The sequence below is a fragment of the Tachyglossus aculeatus genome, chromosome X2 (assembly GCF_015852505.1).
Source record: "Tachyglossus aculeatus isolate mTacAcu1 chromosome X2, mTacAcu1.pri, whole genome shotgun sequence".
Classification (NCBI taxonomy): domain Eukaryota; kingdom Metazoa; phylum Chordata; class Mammalia; order Monotremata; family Tachyglossidae; genus Tachyglossus; species Tachyglossus aculeatus.
The window spans coordinates 9003482-9029440 of NC_052100.1; the positions used below are offsets into that span (position 1 = coordinate 9003482).

General features: G+C 58.5%; 3 protein-coding genes across 4 annotated transcripts; 1 reads left to right on the forward strand and 2 right to left on the reverse strand.

Moving 5' to 3' along the window:
- Positions 1–504: 504 nt before the first annotated feature.
- ICAM5 (intercellular adhesion molecule 5) lies at positions 505–6837 on the forward strand. Of its 2 annotated transcripts, XM_038771535.1 has the most exons (10): positions 505–896; positions 1018–1287; positions 1463–1783; positions 2868–3164; positions 3294–3548; positions 4311–4559; positions 5122–5226; positions 5337–5609; positions 5793–6065; positions 6429–6837. In XM_038771535.1, the coding sequence occupies exons 1-10, from the start codon at positions 647–649 to the stop codon at positions 6632–6634; spliced, it is 2499 nt and encodes an 832-aa protein (XP_038627463.1). In that variant the 5' UTR covers positions 505–646; the 3' UTR covers positions 6635–6837. The 2 variants fall into 2 exon arrangements, with proteins under 2 accessions (XP_038627463.1, XP_038627464.1); XM_038771536.1 differs by lacking the exon at positions 5122–5226.
- A 5826-nt stretch (positions 6838–12663) lies between these two features.
- Positions 12664–14334, reverse strand: FDX2 (ferredoxin 2). Its single transcript, XM_038771412.1, has 5 exons — positions 14214–14334; positions 13916–13955; positions 13662–13768; positions 13100–13187; positions 12664–12895 (listed from the first exon to the last, which is right to left on the reverse strand). The coding sequence occupies exons 1-5, from the start codon at positions 14332–14334 to the stop codon at positions 12739–12741; spliced, it is 513 nt and encodes a 170-aa protein (XP_038627340.1). The 3' UTR covers positions 12664–12738.
- Positions 14335–14498: 164 nt separating this feature from the next.
- Positions 14499–22768, reverse strand: RAVER1 (ribonucleoprotein, PTB binding 1). The gene is given in 15 exon segments (XM_038771397.1): positions 14499–15684; positions 15889–15966; positions 16114–16251; positions 16558–16641; positions 16966–17090; positions 17220–17316; positions 17405–17533; positions 17535–17611; positions 17906–18026; positions 18881–18987; positions 19175–19304; positions 19415–19606; positions 19779–20248; positions 20483–20549; positions 22562–22768. Coding segments are annotated over 15 exon segments (2169 nt in total). The 3' UTR covers positions 14499–15537.
- Between the last annotated feature and the right edge of the window lie 3191 nt (positions 22769–25959).

Below are 25959 nucleotides of genomic sequence, written 5' to 3' on the forward strand. Positions count from 1 at the left end.
CCTCCTATCGTTCCCCTCCTGCTGCTGGGGAGTTGGCGGAAAGGGACGGTGAGTTTGGAGAAACGCTGCCCCCCGGCCCCGGCATGCGAGCACCCGCACGCACACACACACCTGTCACATCCAGAGCGGGTCGAAAACGCCCCGAGAGCAGGGGCAGTTTAGGAATAAACTTTCCGACTGTGGGCCCACTGTTGGGTAGGGACCGTCTCTATATGTTGCCAATCTGTACTTCCCCAGCGCTTAGCACATAGTAAGCGCTCAATAAATACGATTGATGAATAACAAGCCTCCGGTCCCAGCCAGGACCCGGGGCCACGAGCTGGGACGTTCCTGCCCCGCCAGATCCCGGTGTCCCCTTTCCATTCCCAGCTCTTCTGCCCAAACTGGATGGGCCGGCGGGGAAAGCGGGCTGCAGAGAAGGCTCTTGTCCGGGACATGGCTCAGCCCGCAGAGCCCCCCTCCCCCCCCGCACGAAACTCGCCGTCTGGGGGAGGTCCGGTACTTTGGCGTGGATCGGCCCCGCACCCTCCGGGCCACCCACGAGAGTCAGAAGGGCGGGCAGTGGCCACTCGGGTCTCGCCGTGGGAAGATGCCAAGCGCTCAGTACAGTGCTCTGCACATAGTAAGCGCTCAATAAATACGATTGATGATGATGATGATTGCGGGGAAGCGTGCCGCCCCCGTCCCCGGCTCCGCACCCCATCCTCCGCCCCCGCCTTGGATACCGAGCTCCCAGCGTTCAACCCATCTCCAAGCGCGCTTGGGTCCAGGCTCCTCCGGTCGGTTGCCGTGTCTCCGGTTCCAGCGGCGGGCCATGAGCCGCTTCCCGCCTCGCCCCCGCTGGGCCCGGCTCGTCTCGTGGGGCGCCCTCGTCCTGGGGCTCGTCGCCGGGCTCGGTAACCTCCGGGGCGCGGGGAGAGGGGAGGCGGAGGCCGAGGCGGTCGCTCGATTCCCCGACCCCGCTTCGTCCCCCGGTGGGGCCGCCGGAGCCGAGCCGCCCTCCCTCTGCCCCGGCAGGGACGGAGAGGGAGCCGTACTGGGCCGATCTGCAGCCTCGGGCGGCGTTGGTGGAGCGCGGCGGGGCCCTGTGGCTCAACTGCAGCACCAACTGCCCGCGGCCCAAGCGCGGAGGGCTGGACACTTCCCTGCGGCGGGCCCGGGGGCAGCGGGGGCCGCGCTGGCTCTCCCGCGAACTCGTGGACATCCGAGAGCCCGAGAGCCGCCCGGTCTGCTTCTTCCACTGTGGCCCCCGCGTGCTGCAGGCCCGGGCCCTCATCCGCACCTTCCGTGAGGGTCCTAGCGGGGAGGGGAGGGAGGTTGGGGGGCTGCGGGGAGGACTGGTGGAAAGAAACCCTGGGGGATGGGAGGTGGGGGGAGGCCCAACTCCCCCACCAGTTCCTCTGGAGGGAAGTGGGGAACCGCCAGCCCGCCAACCATCCCCGGCCCTCCCTTCTCCCCGCAGTGCCCCCAGAGCAAGTGGAGCTGACCCCACCGCCAGCCTGGGTGCCCGTTGGCGAGAACTACACCGTGGACTGCCGGGTCCCGGAGGCAATGCCCCTGGAGAACCTCACAGTGGCATTGCTCCAGGGCAGCCGGGAGCTGGGGCGCCAGGGCTTCCCCGGGAAGCCGCCGGGCACCCAAAACGCCACCGCCACGTTCACGGTCCTGGCTCGCAGGGAGGACCATGGGACCAACGTGTCCTGCCAGGCCGAACTGGACCTGCGGAGGCTTGGGCTGGACCTCTTCCGTGGTCGCTCGGCCTCCGCGCGGCTTCGTACCTTCCGTGAGCACCGGTGGGCCGGGCCGGGCCGGGCCGGGCTGGGGAGAGATGTGTAAGGAGGGTCTAAGTGACTCGTGGGTATGGATTCTGGACTCCCCAAGCATCTAGTACAGTGCGCCACGCCAAGCCGGTGCTCGGTCAGTGTTACTATGGGATGAAGGAGCAGGAAGGATCCAGGCCCAGGATGAGGACCCAGATGGGCTTCCTGCTCACCTGGAGCTCCCTAGTAGTAGTGATGGTAGTAATAATACATTTTGGTATTATGCACTGTACTAAATGCTTACACGAGATAATCAGGTCCGAAACAGACCCCGTCCTGCTTGGGGAGGTCACAGTCCAGTAGAAAGGAGAACAGGTATTGAATCCCCATTTTACAGACGAGGAAACTGAGGCCCAGGGAAGTTAAACGATTTGCCCAAGGTCACATCGCTGGCAAGTAGTGGAGCCAGGCTGAGAACCCAGGCCCGGGCTCCTTCCATAAGGCCAGGCTGCTTCTTTAGAAGGAAAAATAATAGCAGTAGTGGGGAGACCCATGTGGGACAGGGGCTGTTCAATTTGACTCTCCTGTACCTGCCCCAGCACTTAACACACTCTGTCTACTTGTTTTGTTTGGTTGTCCGTCTCCCCCTTCTAGACTGTGAGCCCGTTGTTGGGTAGGGATCGTCTCTATCCGTTGCCGAATTGTACTTTCCAAGCGCCTAAGTACAGTGCTCTGCACACAGTAAGCGCTCAAGAAATACGATTGAATGAATGAATAAAAAGAAGCACTGAACAGATGCTGCAGTGATCACTGTTAGATTGTATTGAGCATCCTCTTGGTGTAGTGCACTGTACTAAGCACTTGGGAAGTCAGCGCTTAGTACAGAGCCTGGCACATAGAGTGCTTAACAAATACTATTATTACTATTATATTCCCTGCCACAAGGAACTTGTACTCTATCTGTCCTCTCGTGTCTCTCTGTATCTGAATTAGTCTTTGGGAGTTTTTCGGACTTTCATTAACTTTCTGCGGTCACCTTCTCTGACTGCATCTGTCTTTGTGGTCCGTGGATGTTTGACTTCTTTTCTCCATCTGTTTTGGTTGAAGAATTCAAGCGACTCCCGTGGTTCAGCTCCTCTGCACTCAGTGACTCCTGGCTCCTGGAGGTCGGGGCTGCGACATCCGTGAGCTGCGAGGCCGAGGTGTTCCCGGCCGGGGAAGCCCAGGTCCACTTGTCCCTGGGGGGCCAGGAGCGGAACCCCACAGTCACCCAGCACGGAGACCGGCTCACGGCTGAGGCCACGGTTCAGGCTGCGGAGGGGCCCGAGCGGGAGCTGGACCTGAACTGCACCGTGGCCGTGGGGAGCGAGAGCCGAACAGCCCGCAAGACCTTGACTTTTTACAGTAAGTGGGGATTGGGGAGACGGAGGGAGGGGGGATCCGTGGGTCCTGGGAGGGGGCTCCCTCAGGGGTGTGTGTGCGTGTGTTTGTGTGCGCGTGTGTGTGTGTGCGTGTGTGTATCTGTGTCCTCAGACTTCCCCCCTCCCGAGCTGACTCTTAGCGAGCGCAGCCCCGTGGAGAAGACCCCCGTGAATGTGAGCTGTAGGGCCCGGCCCGGCGCCTCAGTGAAACTGGAGGGGCAACCAGAGCAGCCCCCTGGACAGCCTGCCCATCTTCAGCTGATCGCCCGGGAGGAGGACGACGGGCGCCTGTTGTCCTGTGAGGCCACTTTGTCGCTGAAATCTGTGCAGCTCGTCAAGCGCCAGATCGTCCAGCTCCATGTCCTCCGTGAGAGTCTCTTTCTCTGATGTGGAATTTATAAGTCCCTTGTGATGCCTGGCCCCTGATCTCTCTGAACTCTAACCTCATAATGACCTTGCCCCCATCTCTGCCCGCAAGGTAGCCCCGACACCCCTGACTCTGCTTGACTCCATGAAGACCCTGACCCTGGGGAGATCCTTAAGGGAGATCCTTAAGGGAAGCAGCGTGGCTCGGTGGAAAGATCACGGGCTTGGGAGTCAGAGGTCATGGGTTCTAATCCTAGCCCTGCCGCTCGTCAGCTGTGTGACTTTGGGCAAGTCACTTAACTTCTCTGGGCCTCAGTTCCCTCACCTGTAAAATGGGGATTAAGACTGTGAGCCCCACGTGGGACAGCCTGATCACCTTGTACCCTCCCCGGCACTTAGAACAGTGCTTTGCACAGAGTAAGCGCTTTACAAATGCCAACATTATTATCCTGTATGAACTCCGACATCTAGATGACCCTGCTCTGCACATAGTAGTTGCCCAATAAAAGCGGATGATAATCCTGTTTGATTTATGACCCCCAAATGGCCTCCCCCGTGCCCCCTTCTGTTGACTTCTCATATCTGATCCCCCGCCCCTTGGTCCCGCCTTCATTCAACCCCTGACCCTTCGGTGATCCCTAAGCTCCTCTCACTTCCCTTCTAGTCCTGATCTGGCTTGGGTTGCTCAATGGGTGAGGGGAGAGTGGGGTCATAGGACACCACTGGCCACAGACCTGAATCCCCCTATTACCTATCCCCCCAGATGGACCGCGGATGAATGCCTCGGACTGTCCGGGGAACTGGACGTGGCTGGAGGGGACGGAGCAGGTTCTACGTTGCCGGGCCCGGGGGAACCCGCCCCCGACTGTGCAGTGTGTCCACGCTGGGATCGAGGGCCCGTTCCTCCCCGAGACCCCGCTGCGGGTCACCCGAGCCCACGCCGGCACCTACCGCTGCACAGCCAGCAGTCATCTGGGCACCGAGGCCAGGGACGTGGTCGTGACCGTGGACTGTGAGTGAGGGCAGAGGGTCTGGGGGCCCGAAATGCCCCTCTCCTCTGCTTTACCTGAATCTCTCCCTCAGTCCTCCCCTTCTAAGTCTTCCTTTCCCCCCACGTCCATCCGGTGGGGTCGTGCCACCCGTTGGGGACAGTGTTCGGTCTGGGGCAGCACAAGCTCTCTACCTGCCTTATGGAACCACCGCGGGCTAGCCGGGGACACATAGGCACACACGGCCGCGACGCCGTGAACGCGTGTGGCTCGGCCTCCAGGGAGCGGGAGTGGAAGGTACAGGAGGAGGTAGAGAAAGGGGGAACGAGAGGCAATCCCGAAGCCGCCCACCCCATCCTCTTTCGTCTTCCTCTTCTTTTCCGCGTGCACCCCCGCCACCCCCGCACCTCCCAAACGGGCCAAAGTCTGACCAAGTCTGGCAGCCCTAGTGCCCGGGCTTGGGTGGAGCGAACAGGACGGCTGCTCACCCGTGAGGCCGAGGGAGACCCGGCTCCAGCCGTGGTATGTGTTGGACCTGGGAGGGGGGGCCCGGGGATCCCACGGTTGGGATCCCCACACCCCCAGCCCCTCCTGTCTCCAGCCCCCAACCCAATGTCATGGGCGTCCATTATTGCAACGCGACCAACCAGCATGGGTCCGTGGGCAGGACCTTCACCGGCAGTGCCGAGCGTGAGTGGGGAAGAGAGGCGGAAAGGTGTACGGTGGGGGGCAGGTTATCGGGAGGTGGGGGGGGGCACGGGGTAGGGCCCTGACCCGCCCTCTTGTTTCCCTTCTTTCAGCCCCACCGTGGATGGACGAGTCCAGCTGCCCCAGCCACCAGACGTGGCTGGAGGGGGCGCGTGGGCCGGCGTTGACCTGCGGGGCGTGGGGTAGCCCACCCCCTCGGGTCCAGTGTGCCCGGGACGGTGATCTGAAGCGGCTGGAGGGTCTGGAGGATCCAGAATGGCTGGAGAGGGGTCGTAGCGTGTCTAGGGAAGATGCCGGTACCTACCGCTGCGAGGCCACGAACGCACGTGGCTCGGACGCCAGGACGGTCACTGTAGGGGTGGAGTGTGAGTGACCAAGGTTCGGGGGGGTGGGGGGCTCAGGGGCAGATGGCCACGGAGCACTCCCTCCTCAGGCTGGGGAGGGCTACTGAGAGAAGGCCCTCGCTCCTCTGTCACGGGTGGACTGCCCTGAGTGGTTGGAGAAAGCGGGGGTAACGTGCCCACCTCCTCCCATTCCCCCTCCACCAGACAAGCCAGTGGTGGCGTTGCTGGCGGCCACCCCCACGGGCAGAGTGGAGCCTGGGGGCAACTTCACATTGACGTGCCGCGCCGATGGGTCCCCACCTGCCCAACTAAGCTGGCACACCCCGCCGGGGGCCAGAGGCTCCAGCCTCTCCTTGTCCGGGGACAACGGGACCCTGAGCGTGGCTGGGGCTCACAGTCGCCACGGAGGTGTCTATGAGTGCATGGCTACAAATGCCCACGGCCACCACGTGCGGCGCATCACCGTGCGAGTGGCTGGTGAGTGGCTCAATAAATACGATTGATGGTGAGGGGAGAGTGAGGGGGAGGAAAGGAGGGAGGGAAGGATGGGGAAGGAGGGGGAAGAGAAAGAGGGGAGGGGAGGGAGGAGGGAGAAAAGGAGGGGGAGGTGGAGGTAGAGGGAATAAGAAGAAGAGAAGAGGGGGTGGGGAAGTAGGAAAAGAGAGGAGAGGAGAGAGGAAAGAGCAGGTGCACAGAAGGCCTTGCACCGCCTGGGCTCTAGTGCTTAGGCCAGTGGGATGGAGGGCTGGCTGGGCTAGTAGGGGGGTAGGGGCGTGGGAGGTGTGTGTGTGTGTATAATAGAGAGAGTGACCTCTCTCCCTCTTCTCCCCCAACTCCCAGGACCATGGCCATGGGTTGCTGGGGGCGGGGCAGCGGGAGGTGCAGCCCTGCTGGCTGGCCTGGCTGCCCTAGTCTGGTACATCAAGTCGGCGGCCTGCAAGACGGGGGAGTACAGCGTGCAGGAGGCCGAGAGCGCCGGCCAGGCCGTGGGGGCGGGGACTGAGGCAGGGGACGAGATCTACGCCATCCAGCTCACTGCCAAGTGAGAGAGAGGGTCGGCCGGCCGCGGATCCTTACCCTTCACCAGAACTTCGGTTCATTTCTTCGTTTCACCGTTTGGTCATTTCTATTCCATCCAGGGAAGGGGAGGGGGCGGAGAGGACCCTCGCCTCACCCTCATCTGTCTGTGAACCTTGAGCAACCACTCCAGTGAAAGACTTTTCATAATAAACAAGACTAGAGCCTCTGACTCCATCTTAAGGGATGGGGGTAAGGGCCAGACTGGACTTCACTGACCCTCAGTCCAAGAGAGGGATGGGTAAATCACTGCAGCGGGCAGGGTCCTTCTCTTATTCCTGGAGGGAGGGTAGGCAGGGGGCCCAACCTTCCTCTCCCCATCCTAACAATCTGATTCGGGGTGTGGGGTGGGGGCGCACGCAACAGGACGAGCTGCCGTGGTCTGGGCACCGGGCCTATCCTCTCTCTTCCGTTATCTTTTCTGGCCAGGCTTCCACCCCTCTTCCTCCCCCCCAACTTCCTCAAGGTACTGGGAACTACAGCAAAGTGACCCTAGCGATACACTTAGTCACAGCCTCGCCCCATCCCCCTTCCCCCAGGGTCCCTTCAGGATGGGGCCAGGATGAGCTTTTCTGGTGCGGGGGTGGCTTCGCCTCTGGCTTTCAGTGCTGGCAGGAGAGGGGAGTATTAATGAGAGTGCCTGGATCCATTTTCCAGATGGAAAAACAGACTCAGAGCTTCCCCCCCCCCCCCCCCCCCCTGGCCCCAGCCTTACTGGGACTTTTTCTGCTGCTGACCAAGGACTGACACTCCTCAGTGATCATTTCCTCCCCCCCACCCCACCCTTGCCGGTCCCTCCTGCCCACCTTCTCTTGGGGCTAGGCAGCACGGACCACCACCTCCCACTCTACTAATCCTGATTTTTGTGTTGCCAGACTCTTCCCTTCATTCCTCCCCCGACCCCAGACCTCCTCCTTCCCTCTCCAATTCCAGCTTGGAATTTCAGCCCCACCACCATATACTCTGGGACCTAGCTCCCAACTCACCTCTGATTTTTAGGAAGTGGGAAAGGAGGGACACAAAGGCCGGCAGGGTGAGGGTTGGAGGCTTCCTTTCCTGGAGTAGAGCCAGGAACCTAATCTCTCTCGTACACACCCCTCTACTTCTCCCAGTTCCCCTCACTCCAGTTCTTCCTTTCCCCTCTCCCACTGCTGAGCTGACTTCTCCCAGACCCTCCCATATGTTTGTGAGAGAGTCTGTACCGGCTGTTTGCATGTGAGTCCATACAGGATGTGTGCAAGGATCTAGCGTTTAGTACAGTGCCTGGCACATAGTAAGTGCTTAACCAATACCATAATTGTTGTTGCTATTATCTATACATGCTGTGTACATTAGCATGCATGTGTTTAGGTGGGCGTCCATATGCATGGGTATCCTGGTGGGTGTCTGTGTCCAGGAACACTGGGTCTAAGTATTGGCGTGTCTGTGAGAAGGGGCTGCGTGCACTGAATGTCGGCCGGGGTGGGGGGTTTACACTGAGTGAGTGTCCAGAGGGAAGAGTCTGTATTAATTGTCAAGGGTGTGTGTGTGTGTGTGTGTGTGTGTGTTAGTGTTTATGTATATGTGTGCATGTGTGTCCTTCTGGGGGTGTGCCCATCTACATGGGCGTAGGTCCACATGAACTGTGGACACAGCACCTGTATATATGTACATGTGTTTGTACATATTTATTACTCTATTTCTTTATTTTACTTGTACCTATCTATTCTATTTATTTTATTTTGTTAGTATGGTTGGTTTTGTTCTCTGTCTTCCCCTTCCAGACTGTGAGCCCACTGTTGGGTAGGGACTGTCTCTATATGTTGTCAGCTTGTACTTCCCAAGCGCTTAGTACAGTGCTCTGCACACACTAAGCGCTCAATAAATACGATTGATTGATTGATTGATTGACAGGTGCCTGATTGTGTGGGCTGCATGAGTGTTCACAAGAATGAGCATCCATGGGGGCATGCTAGGTGTTAGTGTTCATGTGGGTATGTGTTGGGTGTGCATTCATGTCCATGCTCCTGCCCACCCCCAACACACACACACACACACACACACTAAATGAGAGAAAATACACGCCCTAGTGACTAGAACATAGGCCCGGGAGTCAAAAGGACCTCGGTTTTAATCCCGGCCCTGCCACTTGACTGTTTGATGGTGGGCAAGTCACTTTGCTTCTCTGGGCCTGTTAACTCATCTGTAAAATGGGGATTAAGACTGTGAGCCCCATGTGGGACATTTTTTTTTATGGTATTTGTTAAGAGCTTACTCTGTGCCAGGCCCTGTACTAAGCGCAGGGGTAGATACAAGCTGATCAGGTTGGACACAGTCTATGTCCCACATGGGGCTCACAGTCTTAACCCCCATTTTACAGATGAGGTAACTGAGGCCCAGAGAAGCAAAGTGACTTACCCAAGGTCACAGAGCAGGCAAGTGGCAGAGCCGGGATTAGAACCCAGGTCCTCTGACTTTCTGTTAGGCCCCACTGCTTCCCAGGAAGCAAGACTCCCACCCATGGATACAATTTCTCTGCTCACCCACTGATACAACTCCAACGAAGCTCCAAAATGGCCACTTTAATGAAAATGCAAGAGAAACACGAACAGAGCCTTTCATTTTCACCTCAAACACCAGCCCCATGGTCTGGCTCCTCCTCTGATCAAACTCCAACTCAAGTAAACTCCAACTTCTCCATCAGCCCAGCCCGATACCCTAGTCGGTCAAAATTCCCGCATCCTGCCGGCCCTGAGACACGTAGTGGCACAGGCAGACACACACCCGTACAACCCTATGGTTTGTGGCTGATTGTCCAGAGGTGCAATCTGATGGTATCAATGTTGATAAGTGTGTGGGTGTGTGTGTGTGTGCGCGCACGTGCTTACACGCCTCCCCGACTTGTCTGGGCTCCCAAGAGGCAGGGAGGGCTTTATTCAGCTCTCTCTTGTTCTCCCATAGCTGGCAGAGGGAGGGAGGTAGGCTCGTTGCTGTTTGACGGCTGGCTAGTTCTCGTTCGGCACTTACTGGCAACTCCGCAGTCAACTGGACCTGACCTTGGACTGGGGAGGCAGAAAGCAAAAAGTGGAAGAATTTCATCTCCCTCCACCCCAACCTGCCGAAACAGCGTGATCTTAAGCCGAGGGGACGAGCTGTGGGGAGCAGGTCACTGGGGGGTCAACACGGGAGGGAAGGGGAACCCAGGCTCCTACCGACTACTCCAATCGTGGGGTGGTCCTGGCTGTCCACCCCTGCCAGCGCAGTTGGGTTCGGCGGGGAAGGAAGAGCGGGGTAGCGAGGGGAGGAAGTTCTCTGTCTCCCCCTTCTAGACTGTGAGCCCACTGTTGGGTAGGGACTGGCTCTATATGTTGCCAACTTGTACTTCCCAAGCGCTTAGTATAGCGCTCTGCACACAGTAAGCGCTCGATAAATACGATTGATTGATTAAGAGCCTGCTGCTCTCTAGGGGGAAGGGAGCTTGGAGTGATTGTTTTGGGCAGTGGTGGGCACTTAGCCCGGCGCCTCAGGGGGCCGGGGCAAGGAGGGATATATATGTTGCCGACTTGTACTTCCCAAGCGCTTAGTACAGTGCTCTGCACACAGTAAGCGCTCAATAAATACGATTGATTGATTGATTCCCTACCCCCCCACTACAGTAACCCTTCACCTGGGCCGGGGGAGGCCCTCTGTCGCCGATCCCCCTGGACACTCACGGGCTGGGAGCTCCGAGCGGGGGTCGGGGGGGGCAGAGGACCCCCCCGCAGCTGGCACACACGGTTGGTGCCCGGAGGCCTCGGCGGGGAACGGAGCAGCAGCGGGCACAGCGGATCTTGTATTTCCTGTACCTGGGGAACGGGGGCAGCGCCCGGAGAGACGCACGTGGGGAACTCCACCTCCGTTCTCCCCGCCACCCCAGGCCCGGCTGCTGAGGGGGAGGGAGCGTGTATAGCCGGCTTTTTGGAGACCTCCCCTCCCTTCCCCTCCCCTCCGATTGTCCCAGTCCCCAGCACCTGATACCGCAGGCATTGCACAGAAGGGTCCCGTCCTGGGCTTCTCTCCAGAGCGGGGTGCGTTGGGTCTGGCAGGAGGCGCAGCGCTTTCCCCCTGCAGCCAAGGCCACCCCGGAGGGGGCAGGAGGGGGAGGAGGAGGCGACGGCGAGAATCAGACGATGACGGTGGAAGGGGAGCCCCCCACCCCCGGCCCGGACCCCTCATTCATTCAATCGTATTTACGGAGCGCTTACTGTGTGCAGAGCACTGGACTGAGCGCTTGGGAAGTCCAAGTTGGCAACGTATAGAGACGGTCCCTACCCAACAGTAGGCTCACAGTCTAGAAGGGGCTACCCTACCCCTTTCTCTCGTACCTCGAGGGGCTCCAGATCCCCCTTCATAGGCCTCGGATCTCCGGAGAGGGTCGGGCCCGGCTCCCGGCTGTCGTCGTCCCTTACTGTAAAGCAGGGGAAAAGCCGGGGAGTAGAAAGGGAGGGGAGTTTAGGATCCTTCCTGTGAATCCTAAATCGGTCCCCGCCCCGCCCCGGTGGCAAGCCCCCCGCCTTCCACCTGTAGTTCGACGTGATGAGCAGCCGCGGCTCCTCGCACACCAAAGCCAGGCGAATCCGCACCGCCACGCCCTCGAAGCCGGGGTCCAGGCCCACCGCTCCCTTGGTGGGTCGCGACTGCTTTCGGGGAGCCCGGCCTGCCCCCCGTCCCTGGGCCGGGGGGTCGACGGCCCGGCCGTAGCAGGGCCTGGGCCCCCCTGGCACGGCCAGGCTGCGGCACTCGAGGGTTAGGAGGGTCAGGGGGTCGCCGGGGAGGGCGGGCGGAGGGTCGCTGGTCCCCGGGGCGGCCGGGCCCGGTGGCTTCGGCAGCAGCTCGGCTGTCTCCTGGAGGAAGCGGAGGGCAAGGGGCACGGGCGACGAAGCCATGGACCTGAAAGGGGTGATGGACGGCTTGGCATGCCCGGCCATCTTCCCTCTCCCTGGCGCCCAGGACCGCAGAAGCCTAACCCGGGTGGGACGCCCCAAAGCAGGCCAAAGTGGAGAGTGAAATGGCACCAGCTCCGGCCGCTTAGGCCCGTCGGGGGAGCAAGACATCCTTTCCGCCCGAGTGGGAGAGGCCTGATCCTAAGCAACCCCCCCACCTCCGGGGCGAAATCAAAGTAATGAGGGGATTCGCTTTCCGGCACCTTCCCGTCCCCGTGCGGGGCGGCGGGAGGCGGGTGAGAGTCCCGCCTGGGAGACCCCTCACCCACCTTGTACCACTTTCACTCCGGAGCTGGGCCGCGGAAACCGGAGTCCTTGCACCGGGGTTCAGTGATGGAGCGGCACAGGGGGAGTGGGCACCTCTGAGCCCCCGATCCGCATCCAGACGGGGCAGCTCCAGGAGTTCCCGGAGGAGGGAAAAATCGGGGCCGGACAATTCCCCCGCCATCGGTACCGATCTTCGGGAGAAGCCGGGTCCCGTTTTCCAAGCCGTCGCGGGGGAGGAGTCGACATAACCCACCTCAGGTGTGCGGTCTATAGGCCACTCGGAGCGGCCCCTCCCCCTCCCCCGCCGGTCTACTGGGTCTCCCTAGCTCCGGGAAGGGCTTGCATACCCTCTTTAGCTTTCACCGGGCTCCGCCCCGAGGGTGGCTAACACGTGTAGGATTGACAGTAGGTGGCGGGGGTTGGGGGCAGGTGTAACCCACAGGATTTACTACTTCAGTGTCTCTACTGCCCTGACCCCCCAGACTGACACTCCCCCAGATTTTTTGCTAAACTCATGGAAGGGCTTTGGGAAGGAAGCAGAAGACACAGGTTGGAGTTAAGGCAGGAACACATAAGGAGTACGCATGCAGGTGCCTAACACACCACCCCCACTCTGGGAGCCACCTAATCCACTCCTTCCCTCATCCTCCCCACCCTCTTATCCTTTTCCCTCCTCCTATCCTCTCACCACCCGCCATTCCCCTCCTTCTCACCCCCATCCAACCTCCCCCCCCCCCCCCCACCACATTGGGCAAGAAGGAAAGACTCCATAAAGAAAATATAAGCTTTTATTCCACTGGGGCTCTGGCCAGCACACTCTCTCCGGCGGCATCCGGTCATCCTGGTCAGTGGGGCCTGGGAACGTGGCCATCCACGTAGAAGTTGCGGGTGACCCTGGGTAACGTGAACTCAACCCCATCTAATGCTGGCGTCAGGACCAGCTGGCAGCCTAGACGTGAGTTCTCCCGCAGCAGCGGGGCTGTGTCCAGCATGTCTTCCTCTCTGAATGGGGGGGTGAGGGTGGGTGGACAGCAGTCAGCAGTCAGAAAATGCCATCCCCACCCCAGCCTCCAGGCTTCTAGAAGGGGAGCAGGCTGCCCCTTCCTTTGCTGGGGGTAGATCTGCTGAAAGGAAGCAGGGGCCAGGTCTTGCCGCTCTGGCCCCTCACCCTCCACTTGCCCCCTTTTGTTACCTCTCATCCGTTACCTCTCGTCCGGCGAAGGCAGCACATCCAGAAATTCCTGGCTCACATACACGTGGCAGGTAGAGCAGGCTAGGGAGGCCTCACAGGCTCCTGGTTGATTGGGGGGGGGGGAGGGAGGAGCAAAGGGTCAGCCTAGGAGCGTAATCAATCAATCAATTGCATTTATTGAGCGCTTACTATGTGCAGAGCACTGTACTAAGCGCTTGGGAAGTACAAGTTGGCAACATCTAGAGACAGTCCCTACCCAAGAGTGAGCTCACAGTCTAAAAGGGGGAGACAGAGAACAAAACCAAACATACTAACAAAATAAAATAAATAGAATAGATATGTACAAGTAAAATAGAGTAATAAATATGTACAAACATATATACATATATACAGGTGCTGTGGGGAAGGGAAGGAGGTAAGATGGGGGGGATGGAGAGGGGGACGAGGGGGAGAGGAAGGAAGGGGCTCAGTCTGGGGGTGGGACAGGGGATAGAGGGGTGGGAAAAGGGGACGGGGGGGGGATTGGCATTTCCCATCCCTCCCCCCGCCCCCCCTTCCCTCCCAGCCCGTCTCCACCTTCCAGGTCGATGCCGTGTCGCTGTGCCAGGTGTAACACGTTGTCCCCGACTCTGCCGCTCACCGGAACCCTCCTCCCCGCCCGGTCCACGAAGACCACGTTGACCCTGGTGGGGCAGGGCCCTGTCACGGGGGGGGGGGGGGGGCGGGAGAGGAGGGAGGTTGCCCCCTCCCTCGCTCAGTAGCTCGAATGGCGGCACCTCGGGGTCCGGGTTCCCCCGCTCCCCCGGGGAGGGGGGGGTTTCCGTACTCACACAGCCTCAGCCGGGGGCTCCTCCTCGGTCTGCTGCGGGCCTAGAACAAGGGCGCGGGAAGGGTATGAATGGAATGCCTGCCGCCCCCCCCCCCCCCCCCGGTTAAGGGATTAATCCTCCCTGGCCCTGTGAGCCCAGGGTAGGGACTGTCTGTATATGTTGCCAACTTGTACTTCCCAAGCGCTTAGTACAGTGCTCTGCACATAGTAAGCGCTCAATAAATACGATTGATGATGGCCCGGAAGATGGACGCGATTCAGAGAGGGAAGAAGGAGAGGAATCCCATTCCTCTAATCACCTGCCGTCTGGAAGCCCCTCGCTGTCGGCGGGGAGGGGGCTCGGGATCTCCACAGGCCGCCCCCAGCAGCCCTCAGCAGCGAGCCGGCATTCTTGCCCCTCCCCGCCATGGAGGCGGCCATGACGGCCGTCACGTGACCGCCGGCTGGGGCCCGCGCCTGCGCACTGGCCGCCACCCTTTCGGCTCGGGGCGGCTGGAATGGCGGCGGGGCCGCCCCCCCGGCCCGCTTTAGTGAGGGAGTGGCCCGTGGGAGTACAGCGGCGCAAGAACCAGCCAGGTGTGAGGTTTCATTAAAATCAAGTTTTACTTAAAAACTTTTAATCCAGCAAAAAAAAAAAAAAAAGGGTCCGGGGAAGGCAAGAAAAAAGGCAGAAAAAAGGGAGAGTGGGGGGAAGGAGCTGAGTAAAGAGAAACGGTGACGTAGGCCTGGGGAAACACACTGGCCAGAGGAGCCCAAAATGCCCAGGAAAGACCCAGTGCAAATCGACGGGGGGTGGTCCGCCCCAATCTGGCCCTTTCAACCGGGGTATGGCTACTGTGGGAGGCACGGGGGCTGTCGAACCAAGCCCTTGTTTTGGAGGCTGCAGGGAAGTCCCTTAAGCAGTCCCCACCACTGAGGGATCAAAATGCTACCATTCCCAGACTGTGTGGGAGGTGGGGCCGGGGGAGCCGCTTCGAGGCGAGAGAGAAGCCAGCGGGCAACGTGTTCCAGGCCGGAATGGGGGTGGGAGGGGGGAAAGGGACCAGAAAAAGAGAGCACCAGGGGACAAGAGATCAGGGTGGATGTAGGGGTGGCGATCAATACCATCCCCCCCTCCAGGGGACAGGACCCTTCCCCTAAATTTTATAAACCAAAAAACCTACAAGAGGAAGAGCCCCAAAAGGTTCACTTGAGAAAGGAAAAGAAGCATTTTGGGGATGGGCCATTTCCTCAACTTCCTTCTCCGTAGCCACCAGCCTTGCCTCGGGAGCGTGGCGGGGTGGTGGCCGGCAGGAGATGGCATCCCAAGGGAGGCAGAGACAGAAGGGAGACCGAGTCTGCGCACCACCCCCACCCTGCTGGTCTGCTCTGTTAAAATTGCAGTGGAGATGAGGGCTTGACTAGGCCAAGACAGATCCCTGTCAGCCTCCCTTGAGATGGGGTGAGGAGGGTCTGAACTCCCAGACAGGCCCCTGCTCCCCTCCTTTAAAAAGCAAAGTCCTATTTTTGACTCTGTAAAAAATAGATTCATAGCCAAAAGGCATCAATCAGGGCAGTGTTGCTGGGGGGAGGGGGAGGAGAAAGGAGGAGGAGGAGGAGGAGGAAGAAGGGGGCTGGGCGTCGCTAGAATATCCTCTTCCGCTTCAGGTAAGAGTCGGCATAGTGGCCTCCCAGTCCCTGTGAATGCTGGCCCACGTAGCCACCCTCAGGACTAGGCTCTGGAGATGGTAGCAGGTGTGAGGAGCCTCGCTTCTGGCCGGCGACTGGAGTCTGATAGGGGAGGGTGGAATCAATGAATAGGATTTGAGCACTGTACTGAGCACCTGGGGGAGTACAATACAGGTGGCAGATCCAATCCCTGACCTCAAGGAGCTTACAGGCTTAGCAGAGCAGGTCAAAGGGCATTAGACCACCCCCGCCCGGTCCCCCACCCCCCAGCCTCCGTTCTCCCCTCCCTCCTGTCGGAAGCGCTACCTTTAGGTTGCTGCCGTGCCCACTGGGTCCATGGCCCAAAAGACCCTCTCCGGAGCCCACTGGTGGCATGCCCACAGCCTAGAGGGGAGGAAGCGGCAAGGGTGGGGGTGAGGCCTGACGGTAGGGAAGAAAATCACCGCAGCCCCAGAGCTCAGACTGGGGGAGTCACCCGTTTCCCACCCCACGCAGACAGCCGTGCCCTCTTCCCCTCTCGGACCGTCTCACCTTGTTCAGATGGCTCTGCTGGAGCCCAGCCTGCAGGCCACTGCTGAAGTAGGAGGTGGGGGAGCCAGAGTACAAGGCAGGTAGGGGGCCACCCCCGCCGGCACTTCGCTCACCGAAGCCAGCAGATGCCGGAGATATCTGGAACGAGCATCGGCAGTAATGGGGGAAAGGAAGGGGGACAGAGGGCAAGGAGTCGAAGCCGAAGTGGGGAAGGAAGGGGAGCGGCTGGAACAGTGGAAGGGATGGGAAGTCTAGGCCCAGGGGAAGATAAAGAGCAGGGATGGATGGATGGATGGACGGACGGATGGGAAATTCAGGGCTAGGGGCAGACAAAAAACAAGGTGGGGGGGGGGGGGGAGTGTGCGCGTGCAGGTTGGCAGGCGGGGAAGCAATTGAACAAGGTACAGAAAGCCAAGGCAGCGAGGAAGGCTGGGAGGCTGTTACCTTGTGCCGGCTGGATCCAAACGACCCCAGGCCTGGCCCCCCAGCTTCCCGAGGGTGGTGCAGGAACCCCCGTCTCCCCAGTTCCTTTACGGGAAGAAGAGCCACAGACAAGTTACAACGGGGTGTGATGGGTGGGGAGGGGCGGGGGGAGGGGGACAGACCAACACAGCAAACCCAAGAGAAGACTGAAGATTGGGAGGGAGCGGGGAGAAGGCTCTCAGCACTCAGAATCTGGTGCCCCAGGGACTGTGGAGTACACAGCTGGTGAGAGACAGCTGGAACCTCAAGAGCCCAGAGTGGGTGGGAGGGAAGAAAGTGGTTCAGAGGGACAGGGTTGCGGGGGTGGGTGGGGGGATGGACAGACGGACGCCGATGAGCACCTACAGGAAGACCCCACCGTACACGCACCGGCTGGTAATCGAAAGTGAAGCCATCCGTGGGGAGACCTAGCTCGTTTGGGAGCTGAGGGCTGGGGATGCTGCCAAACCCCCCGGATTTCAGGTTAAAAGGTTTGCCGGAGCTCCCGCTGGCGCCTGAGAACGAGGTGGGGCGAGGGAGAAGGGACGGGGCAGAAAAAAATCCATCAGCTTGTCCTCAGCCCTTCCCCTCTCCGGCCCCACCCCGCCAACCCCCTGGGAGAGTCCCCGGCCTCCCTCCCTCACCGGAGAGACTGCCAGCAGGTAGCAGGCTGTGCAGGTTCAGGTAGGGGTTCAGGGGGATCTTGAAGTCCTTGGGTGGCTCTCCCAGGAGCGAGGAGCCCTGCGAGGGAAGAGGCAGGGTCACCCCCACAAGGCATGGCTCGTGGGGATACTGGGACCCGGGGAGTCTTGGGGGGCGGGGTCCTTACTCCGGAGGCAGGCGATCTGTCCTCCCCCAGCTTCGGCAGGCCGGTGACGACAGAGCCCAGCAAGGCAGAGGGAGGCGGGGGGAGCTGGTTAGCCAGCACCCCCAGCCCTGCCGCCTCTCGCTCCCCCCCCCGTTGGGCCCAGGAGGGGTGGCAGGAGAGGGGAGGGCTTCCCGCGCCCGGGGCCGACTTCGGAGGGCTGGGGTCCCCCTGGGGAGAGAGAACCAGGTGGCAGTGAAGGGGCTGACATCCTGCGGGGTCAGAACCGGAGCCTCAGCCCACGCACCCCACACCCCCGCCGCTCTACCTCAGCCCAGGAGCAGGCCTGACCGATGGTCACACCTGACGACTTGCTGCCTGACCTGGGGGGTCAGTTGTCAGTCAGCCTGACTGCGGCACCACCCCCACAGCTGGGGAGCCGCCTCGCCCTGCGCCCGGAGTCAGCTCGCTGGAGTGACCCAAAGGGGACGCTGGGCTGGGGGTCGGGGTCGGGCCCCCACTTACCGGCGGGCAACTCCCCGAGATGGGCGCCCCCGGGCTGGCTGGACCCCGATGAGGCATTAGGCAGGCCCAGGGCCCCCGGCTGCAGGGAGCCTAGCGGGGAGTCTCCCAGGATTCCTGGCTTCTGCGAGAGGAAATGCATTTCACAAGACAGGGACAGGGAGGAGGGGGCAGGAAGCCCAAGACCCTGCAACTGTCCTGAATGCAACGGGGTGGGGAACGCACAGTGGGGAGAGAAGGGGTTCAGGATCCTGAGCCATGGGGGGGGGAGGGGGCAGCGAGCTGGGTCTGTGGGTGGGAGGGGGCAGGATGCCAAGCTCAGATGGAGCCCAGTGGGAAAAAAGACATTGCATCCTTTCCCCCCCCGCCACCCACCCCCCAACCCCCCGGGGGGACAGAGCCAGGCCATAGGACATTGTTCTGGCCTTCAAAGTTGTTAGCACAACTGGGTACGGCAGTCCAGTGGAGAGTGGACACAATGTGCCTGCTGGCTCCAAAAAGCCCCAACAGGCATTTCCTTAATGATAAAAGACTTCCCTGCCCGCTGGGCACTGTGCCCAGGGCAGAGAGCTAGATGAAGGACCTTGAAGTGGACACAAAGGACCTTGAAGTGGACACGAAGCCACAGTGTGCCCCACCCGGGGCCAAGGAGGCAAGGAGTGGGCTGGGCTGAATGGCTGGTGCCCTGAGAACAGAGGACGGACAGGCAGGAGGGGAGGGAGAAACCCAGATGGAGAGGCTGGGGTGGGGAGGATACGGAAAACGGGGAGCGAGACCAGTGAAAGCTGTTGGGGGGGAGGGGGAGGACACGGGGAGGGAGCACGGGGAGACGAGCTGGTTGCGAGCAACAGACGAGCCTGTGCCAACCTCGGCCCCGGGAGGAGGAGGAAGAGGAGGAGGAAATGTCCCAAAGCTGTCTTGCCCCTCCCCGCGTCGGGCAGGGCTACAGCTCTGCAGGGTTGGGAGGGGCCCGGGTACCTGCTGGGCCTGGGCCTGGGCCTGGCTCTGTAGTGCCAGCTGGAGGAGCGTGGTGGACAGGGCTGGGCCGGTCAGCAGCGGCAGGGTGGGGGGGGCTCCCAGGAGGCCTGCGATTGGGGGGCGGAGACCAGGGGGTCCAGGGGCAGCCACGGGGGACGGGGGAGAGGGGGCCCCCCACCCCCCCACTCCCCAGTTTGGGGATCTTTCCCCAGGGCCAGACCCTCCCGCTAGCAAGAAGCCCCGAGGAACCTCTCCCCGCCCCGGGGCCGGTGCCCCCCGCCCCGGTGCTGGTACCCTGCTTTCCCCCGACAGTGCCATGCAGCAGTGGATTCAGCAGCAGCTGGAGCGAGGCCGGAGGTCCTAGGCTGTTGAGGAGCTGCAGGATGTTGGGCTCCGGCAGCAGCCCCTTCCCCCGGTTCTGGGCCTGCGGAGACCCGGCCCAGGTTTCACCGGCCCAGGCCCCCGCCCCCACCGCCCCTCCAGGGCCCCCACCCTGCCCCGCCCCCGCCAACTCCCCGTCGGCCCTGTCTGTACCGTGGCCTGGGCGGCGATGAGCGCGGCCAACATGCTGCGGCCGGGCGGGCCGGGGGCGCAGAAGGATACCCGCACGTGGTGGCCAGCCAGGGCCATCCCGTCCACCTGCTGCTGCGCCGCCTCTGCCATCTCGGCCGTCTCGTACTCCAGGACCGCGAACCCCTTCAGCTGCCCATCCTGCCCATACGCCAACTGGGGAGGGACAGGCGGGGGCGAGAGGGAGGTTAGAGAGGCGGCCACGGGCCCCACCCCCGGCCCAGCGAGGTCCCCCGAACCTTGGAGAAATTCCCCCCGGAAAGCGAGGGAGGAGAGACACTGGGGTGGAGGGGGGGTTCCTGGTAAAAGGGAGGTGGGAGGGGGCTACCTGGCAGAAGGTGGGGGGTTGAGGGACACTGCAGGCTCGAGCCAGCTCCTCCGCGTCGCTGTACCCAGGGGGCAGCCGGTCCACACACAGGCAGCGCGAGTGCAGCCGTTCAGCAGTCAGCTGCCCGGCATCAGTCCAGTGCACGTACAGCGTCCGCGGCCCCAGCGGTTTCCCGAGGAGATCCGACTTGGCCCGGGCGGCCGAGTCCTTCTTCATGTACTCGGCGAAGCCGTAGCCCTTGGAGTGGCCCGTCTGGGCGCTGTACACCAGGAAGCAGCGCTCCAGGCTGCCGAACGGCCGCACCAGCTCCTCAAACTCTCGCTGGCTCAGGGCCCGGGGCAGGTTGGCCACGCACAGGAGGGCGTCCGTGGGCTGCAGCTGCACCGACAGCTCCTTCTCCCGCAACCGGCTCTGGTGAAACGTGCGAATGGCCGACTCGGCCTGCTCCCCGTTCAGCAGGGTCACGAACGCTGTAGGGGCCGGGGAAGACGGGATCAGCGATGGGAGGCGGGGAGCTGCTTGGGGGTGGGTCCAAACAGGGGAGCGGTCCTCTCCTCCATCACCCATTATGTTATTGGAATAGAAAGGAGGAGGGAGGCAGAGAGGGCGGCAGGTGGGTACGCGGGTCAGCTCGGCTCCTGGGACAGGGGGACTGACCTGCGCTCCCACCCCCAGAGCACTCAGGTCTTCAGGGCTGCACTCACCCGTTCCTTTGTACTTGTCCACAAAGCAGTACTTCAGCTCATAGTCACTCAAAAGTTCATGAACTTCCTGCGGAGATGAAAGGCCAGAGAGAGTGAGGGGAAGACACTTTATACCATAATTATAACAGCCGGGGACAGTCCTCAGGATCTCCAGCCAGCAGCTAAGGATTAACCCATCCTCCCATTCCCCAGCAACCTGGTCCCACAGAACCCAGAAGTCCCCGGTCCCCAGCTTTCAAATCAATGGACTCTGAGCACCTACTGGGTGCAAAGCACTGTACTGAGCGCTTGGGAGAGTACAATAGAGTTGGTAGACGTGGTCCCTACCCACAAGGAGCTTACAGTCTGGGGGGGATGACGGGCTTTAGAGAGAAGCAGCTTAGTGGAAAGAGCACAGGTTTAGGAGTCAGGGGTCATGGGTTCTTAATCCCAGCTCCGCCACTTGTCAGCTGTATGACTTTGGGCAAGTCACTTAACTTCTCTGGGCCTCGGTTACCTCATATGCAAAATGGAGATTAAAACTGTGAGCCCCACGGGGGATAACCTGATTACCTTGTATCTACCCCAGCGCTTAGAACAGTGGTTGGCACACAGTAAGCGCTTAATACCATCGTTATTATTAGTAGCATTATTTAGCGTGGCTTAGTGGCAAGAGCACAGGCTTGGGAGTCGGAGGACAGGGGTTCTAATCCCGGCTCTGCCACCTGTCTGCTGTGTGACCTTGGGCAAGTCACTTAACCTTCTCTGTGCCTCAGTTCCCTCATCTGGAAAATGGGAATAAAGACTGAGAGTCCCACGTGGGACAAACTGATTGCCTTGTATCCACCCCAGTGCTTAGAACAGTGCTTGGCACATAGTAAGTGCTTAACAAATACCATCATTACTAAATTACGGGGGGCCTAAGGCTGGGTGAATACCAAGTGTTTAACAGGTACAGATCCACGTACCTGGGCAACGCAGCGGGGATTGGGATTAGGGATAATAATAATAATGGTGGTATTCGTTAACTGCTTACTATATGCCAAGCACTGTACTAAGGGCCGGGGTGGGTGGTCCCTCTCTCTCATGGGGCTCCTTGTCTCAATCCCCATTTTACAGATGAGGTAACTGAGGTCCAGAGAAGTGAAGTGACTTGTCCAGGGTCACCCAGCAGACAAGTGGGCCGGGATTAGAACCCACGAGTGGAAGTTCGCGTGAAAGTGTGGAGAGTGCCTGTCTGTCGGATATGAAGGGTCTGCCTGAGCCCCTTCCTTCCTCTCCCCCTCGTCCCCCTCTCAATCCCCCCCATCTTACCTCCTTCCCTTCCCCACAGCACCTGTATATATGTTTGTACATATTTATTACTCTGTTTACTTATTTATTTTACTTGTACATATCTATTCTATTTATTTTATTTTGTTAGTATGTTTGGTTTTGTTTTCTGTCTCCCCCTTCTAGACTGTGAGCCCACTGTTGGGTAGGGACCGTCTCTATATGTTGCCAACTTGGACTTCCCAAGCGCTTAGTCCAGTGCTCTGCACACAGCAAGCGCTCAATAAATACGATTGATTGACTGATTGAAAGGGGAGGGCGTTCCAGAACGCTGAGAAGCAGCGTGGCTCAGTGGAAAGAGCCCGGGCTTTGGCGCCCGAGGGCATGGGTTCGAATCCCGACTCCGCCACCTGTCTGCTGTGTGGCCTTGGGCAAGTCACTTCACTTCTCTGAGTCCCCTCATCTGTAAAATGGGGATGAAGACTGTGAGCCCCACGTGGGACAACCTGTCTCCTCCTCAGCGCTTAGAACAGCGCTTTGCGCAGAGTAAGCGCTTAACAAATGCCAATTATTATTATTATATTCCAGGCCAGGGACGAGACCAAGGTGCAACGAGGAGGTTGGTGTTGGGGGAGTGAGGCGTGCGGGCCGTCCCGGTAATCCTGCTCTCCGTCCTCCAAGGGGGAAGGTGTCAACAAATCTCTGCCTCCTCCCCCCCCCTTCTTCCCCGGTTTTTCCCTCCGTCCCCCCCACCCCCCCGCCATTCCAGCTCCGTTGGTCCGTCCCGCGCACCGCCGCGTCGCGCGCCGTTTCCGCTGCCCCCCGTACCTGGTTGGTCACGTCCCCTGGGAGGCCCCGGATGAGGATCTTGCGGCGGTTGCGGAACTGCTGGGCGGTCCGTTCCAGGCGGCTCCGCACCTCGTCGGGCTCCAGCGGCGGCAGCTCCTCCTCGGGCGGCCGGCGCTCCCCGCCGTCCCCGGCCTCGGCCCCCGGGCTCGGCAGGGGCCGGGGAGTAACGGACACGTCCGCCGCCATCTTGGAGGGCCCGGCGCCTTCTGGGACGTGTCGGACCGTGGCGGGGGGGCGGGGCGGGGGGGGAGGGAGGGGGCGGGGTCACCGAGAGCGGCCATTGGCTGGAGGACGTCCCGCCCCCGCCCTCCGCTCGTGCTCATTGGTCAGGCCCGGCCCCGCCTCGCCCTGCCTTTCCGAGTGCCGATTGGCCGGAGAGGTGGGCGACCCCCCCCCCCCACTCGCCCCGCCCAAGGTGCACGCGGAAGGCCGGGGGAGATATTGAAAGGCGAGGAAGGAGGGAATAAGAGTAATTTATTGTTATTATTTTTTATTTATTTATTTATTATTATTTATTTATAATGTATTTATTATTTGTTTATTTGTTATTTATTATTTATTTATGATTTATTTATAGCTTACCTATTATCTATTATTTATTTATTTTTATTATGTATTCATTATTTATTACCTATCACTCATTCATTATTTATTTATTCATTTATTTGCTATTATTAATTATTATTTATTTATTATTCATTATTTATTTATGATTTATTTATGATTTAACTATTGTTCATTAAGTATTCATTTTTATTATTTATTTATTTATTTATTTATTGTTTATTATTTATTTATTTTTATTTATTCTTTATTGTTTACTATTTATTATTTATTTATAGTTTATTTATAATCTATCTATTATTTATTTATTCATCATTTATTTTTTATTATTTATTTATAATTTATTTATGATTTATTTATTGTTTTATCATTTATTTATTTTCATTTATTATTTATTATCTATCATTTATCTGTTATTTATTTATTATTTATTACTTATTTATTTATTTATTATTCATTACTTATTTATTTATTATTTATTTATTATTTATTTATTTATTGTTTGTTATTTATTATTTTTTATTATTATTAGTCTTTTAGACTGTGAGCCCGCTATTGGGTAGGGACTGTCTCTATATGTTGCCAACTTGGACTTCCCAAGCGCTTAGCCCAGTGCTCTGCACACGGTAAGCGCTCACTAAATACGACTGATGATGATACTACTACTACTACTACTACTACGGATAATTTTGGTATTTGTTAAGCGCTTACTATGTGCAAAGCACTGCTCTAAGCGCGGGGGAGGCTGCAAAGTGATCAGGTTGTCCCATGTGGGGCGCACAATCTTAATCCCCATTTTTACAGATGAGGTAACTGAGGCCCAGAGAAGTGAAGTGACTTGCCCAAAGCCGCACAGCTGACAAGCAGAGGAGCTGGGATTTGAACCCATGACCTCTGACTCCCAAGCCCATGTTCTTTCCACTGAGCCATGCTGCTTCTCTATTATTATTGATGATGATAATAATAATAACGATGGCATTTATTAAGCGCTTACTATGTGCAGAGCACTGTTCTAAGCGCTGGGGGGATACAAGGTAATCAAGTTGTCCCACGGGGGGCTCACAGTCTTAATCCCCATTTTCCAGATGAGGGAACTGAGGCTCAGAGAAGTTGTGACTTGCCCAAGGTCACACAGCAGACATGTGGCGGAGTCAGAATTCGAACCCATGACCTCAGACTCCAAAGCCCGTGCTCTTTCCACTGAGCCACGCTGCTTCTCTGAGATGATCATCAATCAATCATATTTATTGAGCGCTTAGAGTGTGCGGAGCACTGTACTAAGCGCTTGGGAAGTACAAATTGGCAACATCTAGAGACAGTCCCTACCCAACAGTGGGCTCACAGTCTAAAAGGGGGAGACAGAGAACAAAACCAAACATACTAACAAAATAAAATCGTCGTTTAAGTGCTCACAGGTAATAATCATTCACTCATGAATTCAATCGTATTTATTGAGTGCTCACCGCGCTGACTATGTGCCCAGCACCCTTCTAAGCGCTGGGGGGGATTGGACCCAATCCCCGTCCCACATGGGGCTCACACTCTTCATCCCCATTTTACAGATGAGGGAACTGAGGCCCAGAGAAGTGAAGCGATTCGCCCGCAGACGTGTGGCGGAGCGGGGATTAGAACCCAGGCCCTTCTGACTCCCAAGCCCGTGCTCTGCCCACTAAGCCACGCTGCACTGTACTAAGCACCGGCGTGAGATATAGGGGCAGCAGGTCAAACGCCATCCCTGTCCCACATGGGGCTCACAGTCTGGGTCGGAGGGAAGAGATGGAGGAGGGGAAGGAATGGGAGGGAAAGAGAGAAGTCCCCCTTCTAGACTGTGAGCCCACTGTTGGGTAGGGACCGTCTCTATATGTTGCCAACTTGGACTTCCCAAGCGCTTAGTACAGTGCTCTGCACACAGTAAGCGCTCAATAAATACAATTGATTGATTGAGGAGGGAGTGGTAGTAGTAGGATTTCTTAAGTGTTTGTGTGCAAGGCACAGTGCTGGGAAAGAGTAGTGGTGGGAAGCAGCGTGGCTTAGCGGAAAGAGCCCCGACTTGGGAGTCAGTGGTCATGGGTTCTAATCCCGGCTCCGCCACTTGTCAGCTATGTGACTTTGGGCAAGTTGCTTTACTTCTCTGTGCCTCGGTTACCTCATCTTTAAATTGGGGATTAAGACTGTGAGCCCCACGTAGGACAACCTGATTATCTTGTATCTACTCCAGCGCTTAGAACAGTGCTCGGCCTATAGTAAGCACTTAATACCATTATTATTATTATCATTAATTAGTCAGGGGCCCTGTCCCTCAAGGAGCTCATAATGTAAGTATAAAAGGGGGAGCAGGGACTGAAGACAGATACATAAGGAGAGAGAAAACAATAAAAAAAACCCCACTAAAATAAGACAAGCAGGGAAGAGGGAAGGAGAGGGAGCAAACCCCCGACACCCAGGATCTAGTCTCTCGCCCCTTGCCCTTACCCTGTACCTTGCCCCACACCTCCCCGTCTTCCGTTTCCTGGCCTGTGCCAGAGGTGAACCCTTTCCTTTCAGCCCTCTTTTCATCTCCCCACATTATAAGAGGAACCGTGATTGGGACCAGACACCCTAAAAACACCCCCCGCACACACAACACTGAACACTTAGGTGAATAGAGTATAGAGTGGCACATTTTATTTGGGGGGGGGGGGGGTATTTATTAAGCACTCATTATGTACCAGGCACTCTACTAAACACTGGGGAAGGTACAAGCTAATCGGGTTGGACACAGTCCAAAAACCACATGGGACTCAGTATTAACCCCCAATCTTTAAGATGTGGTA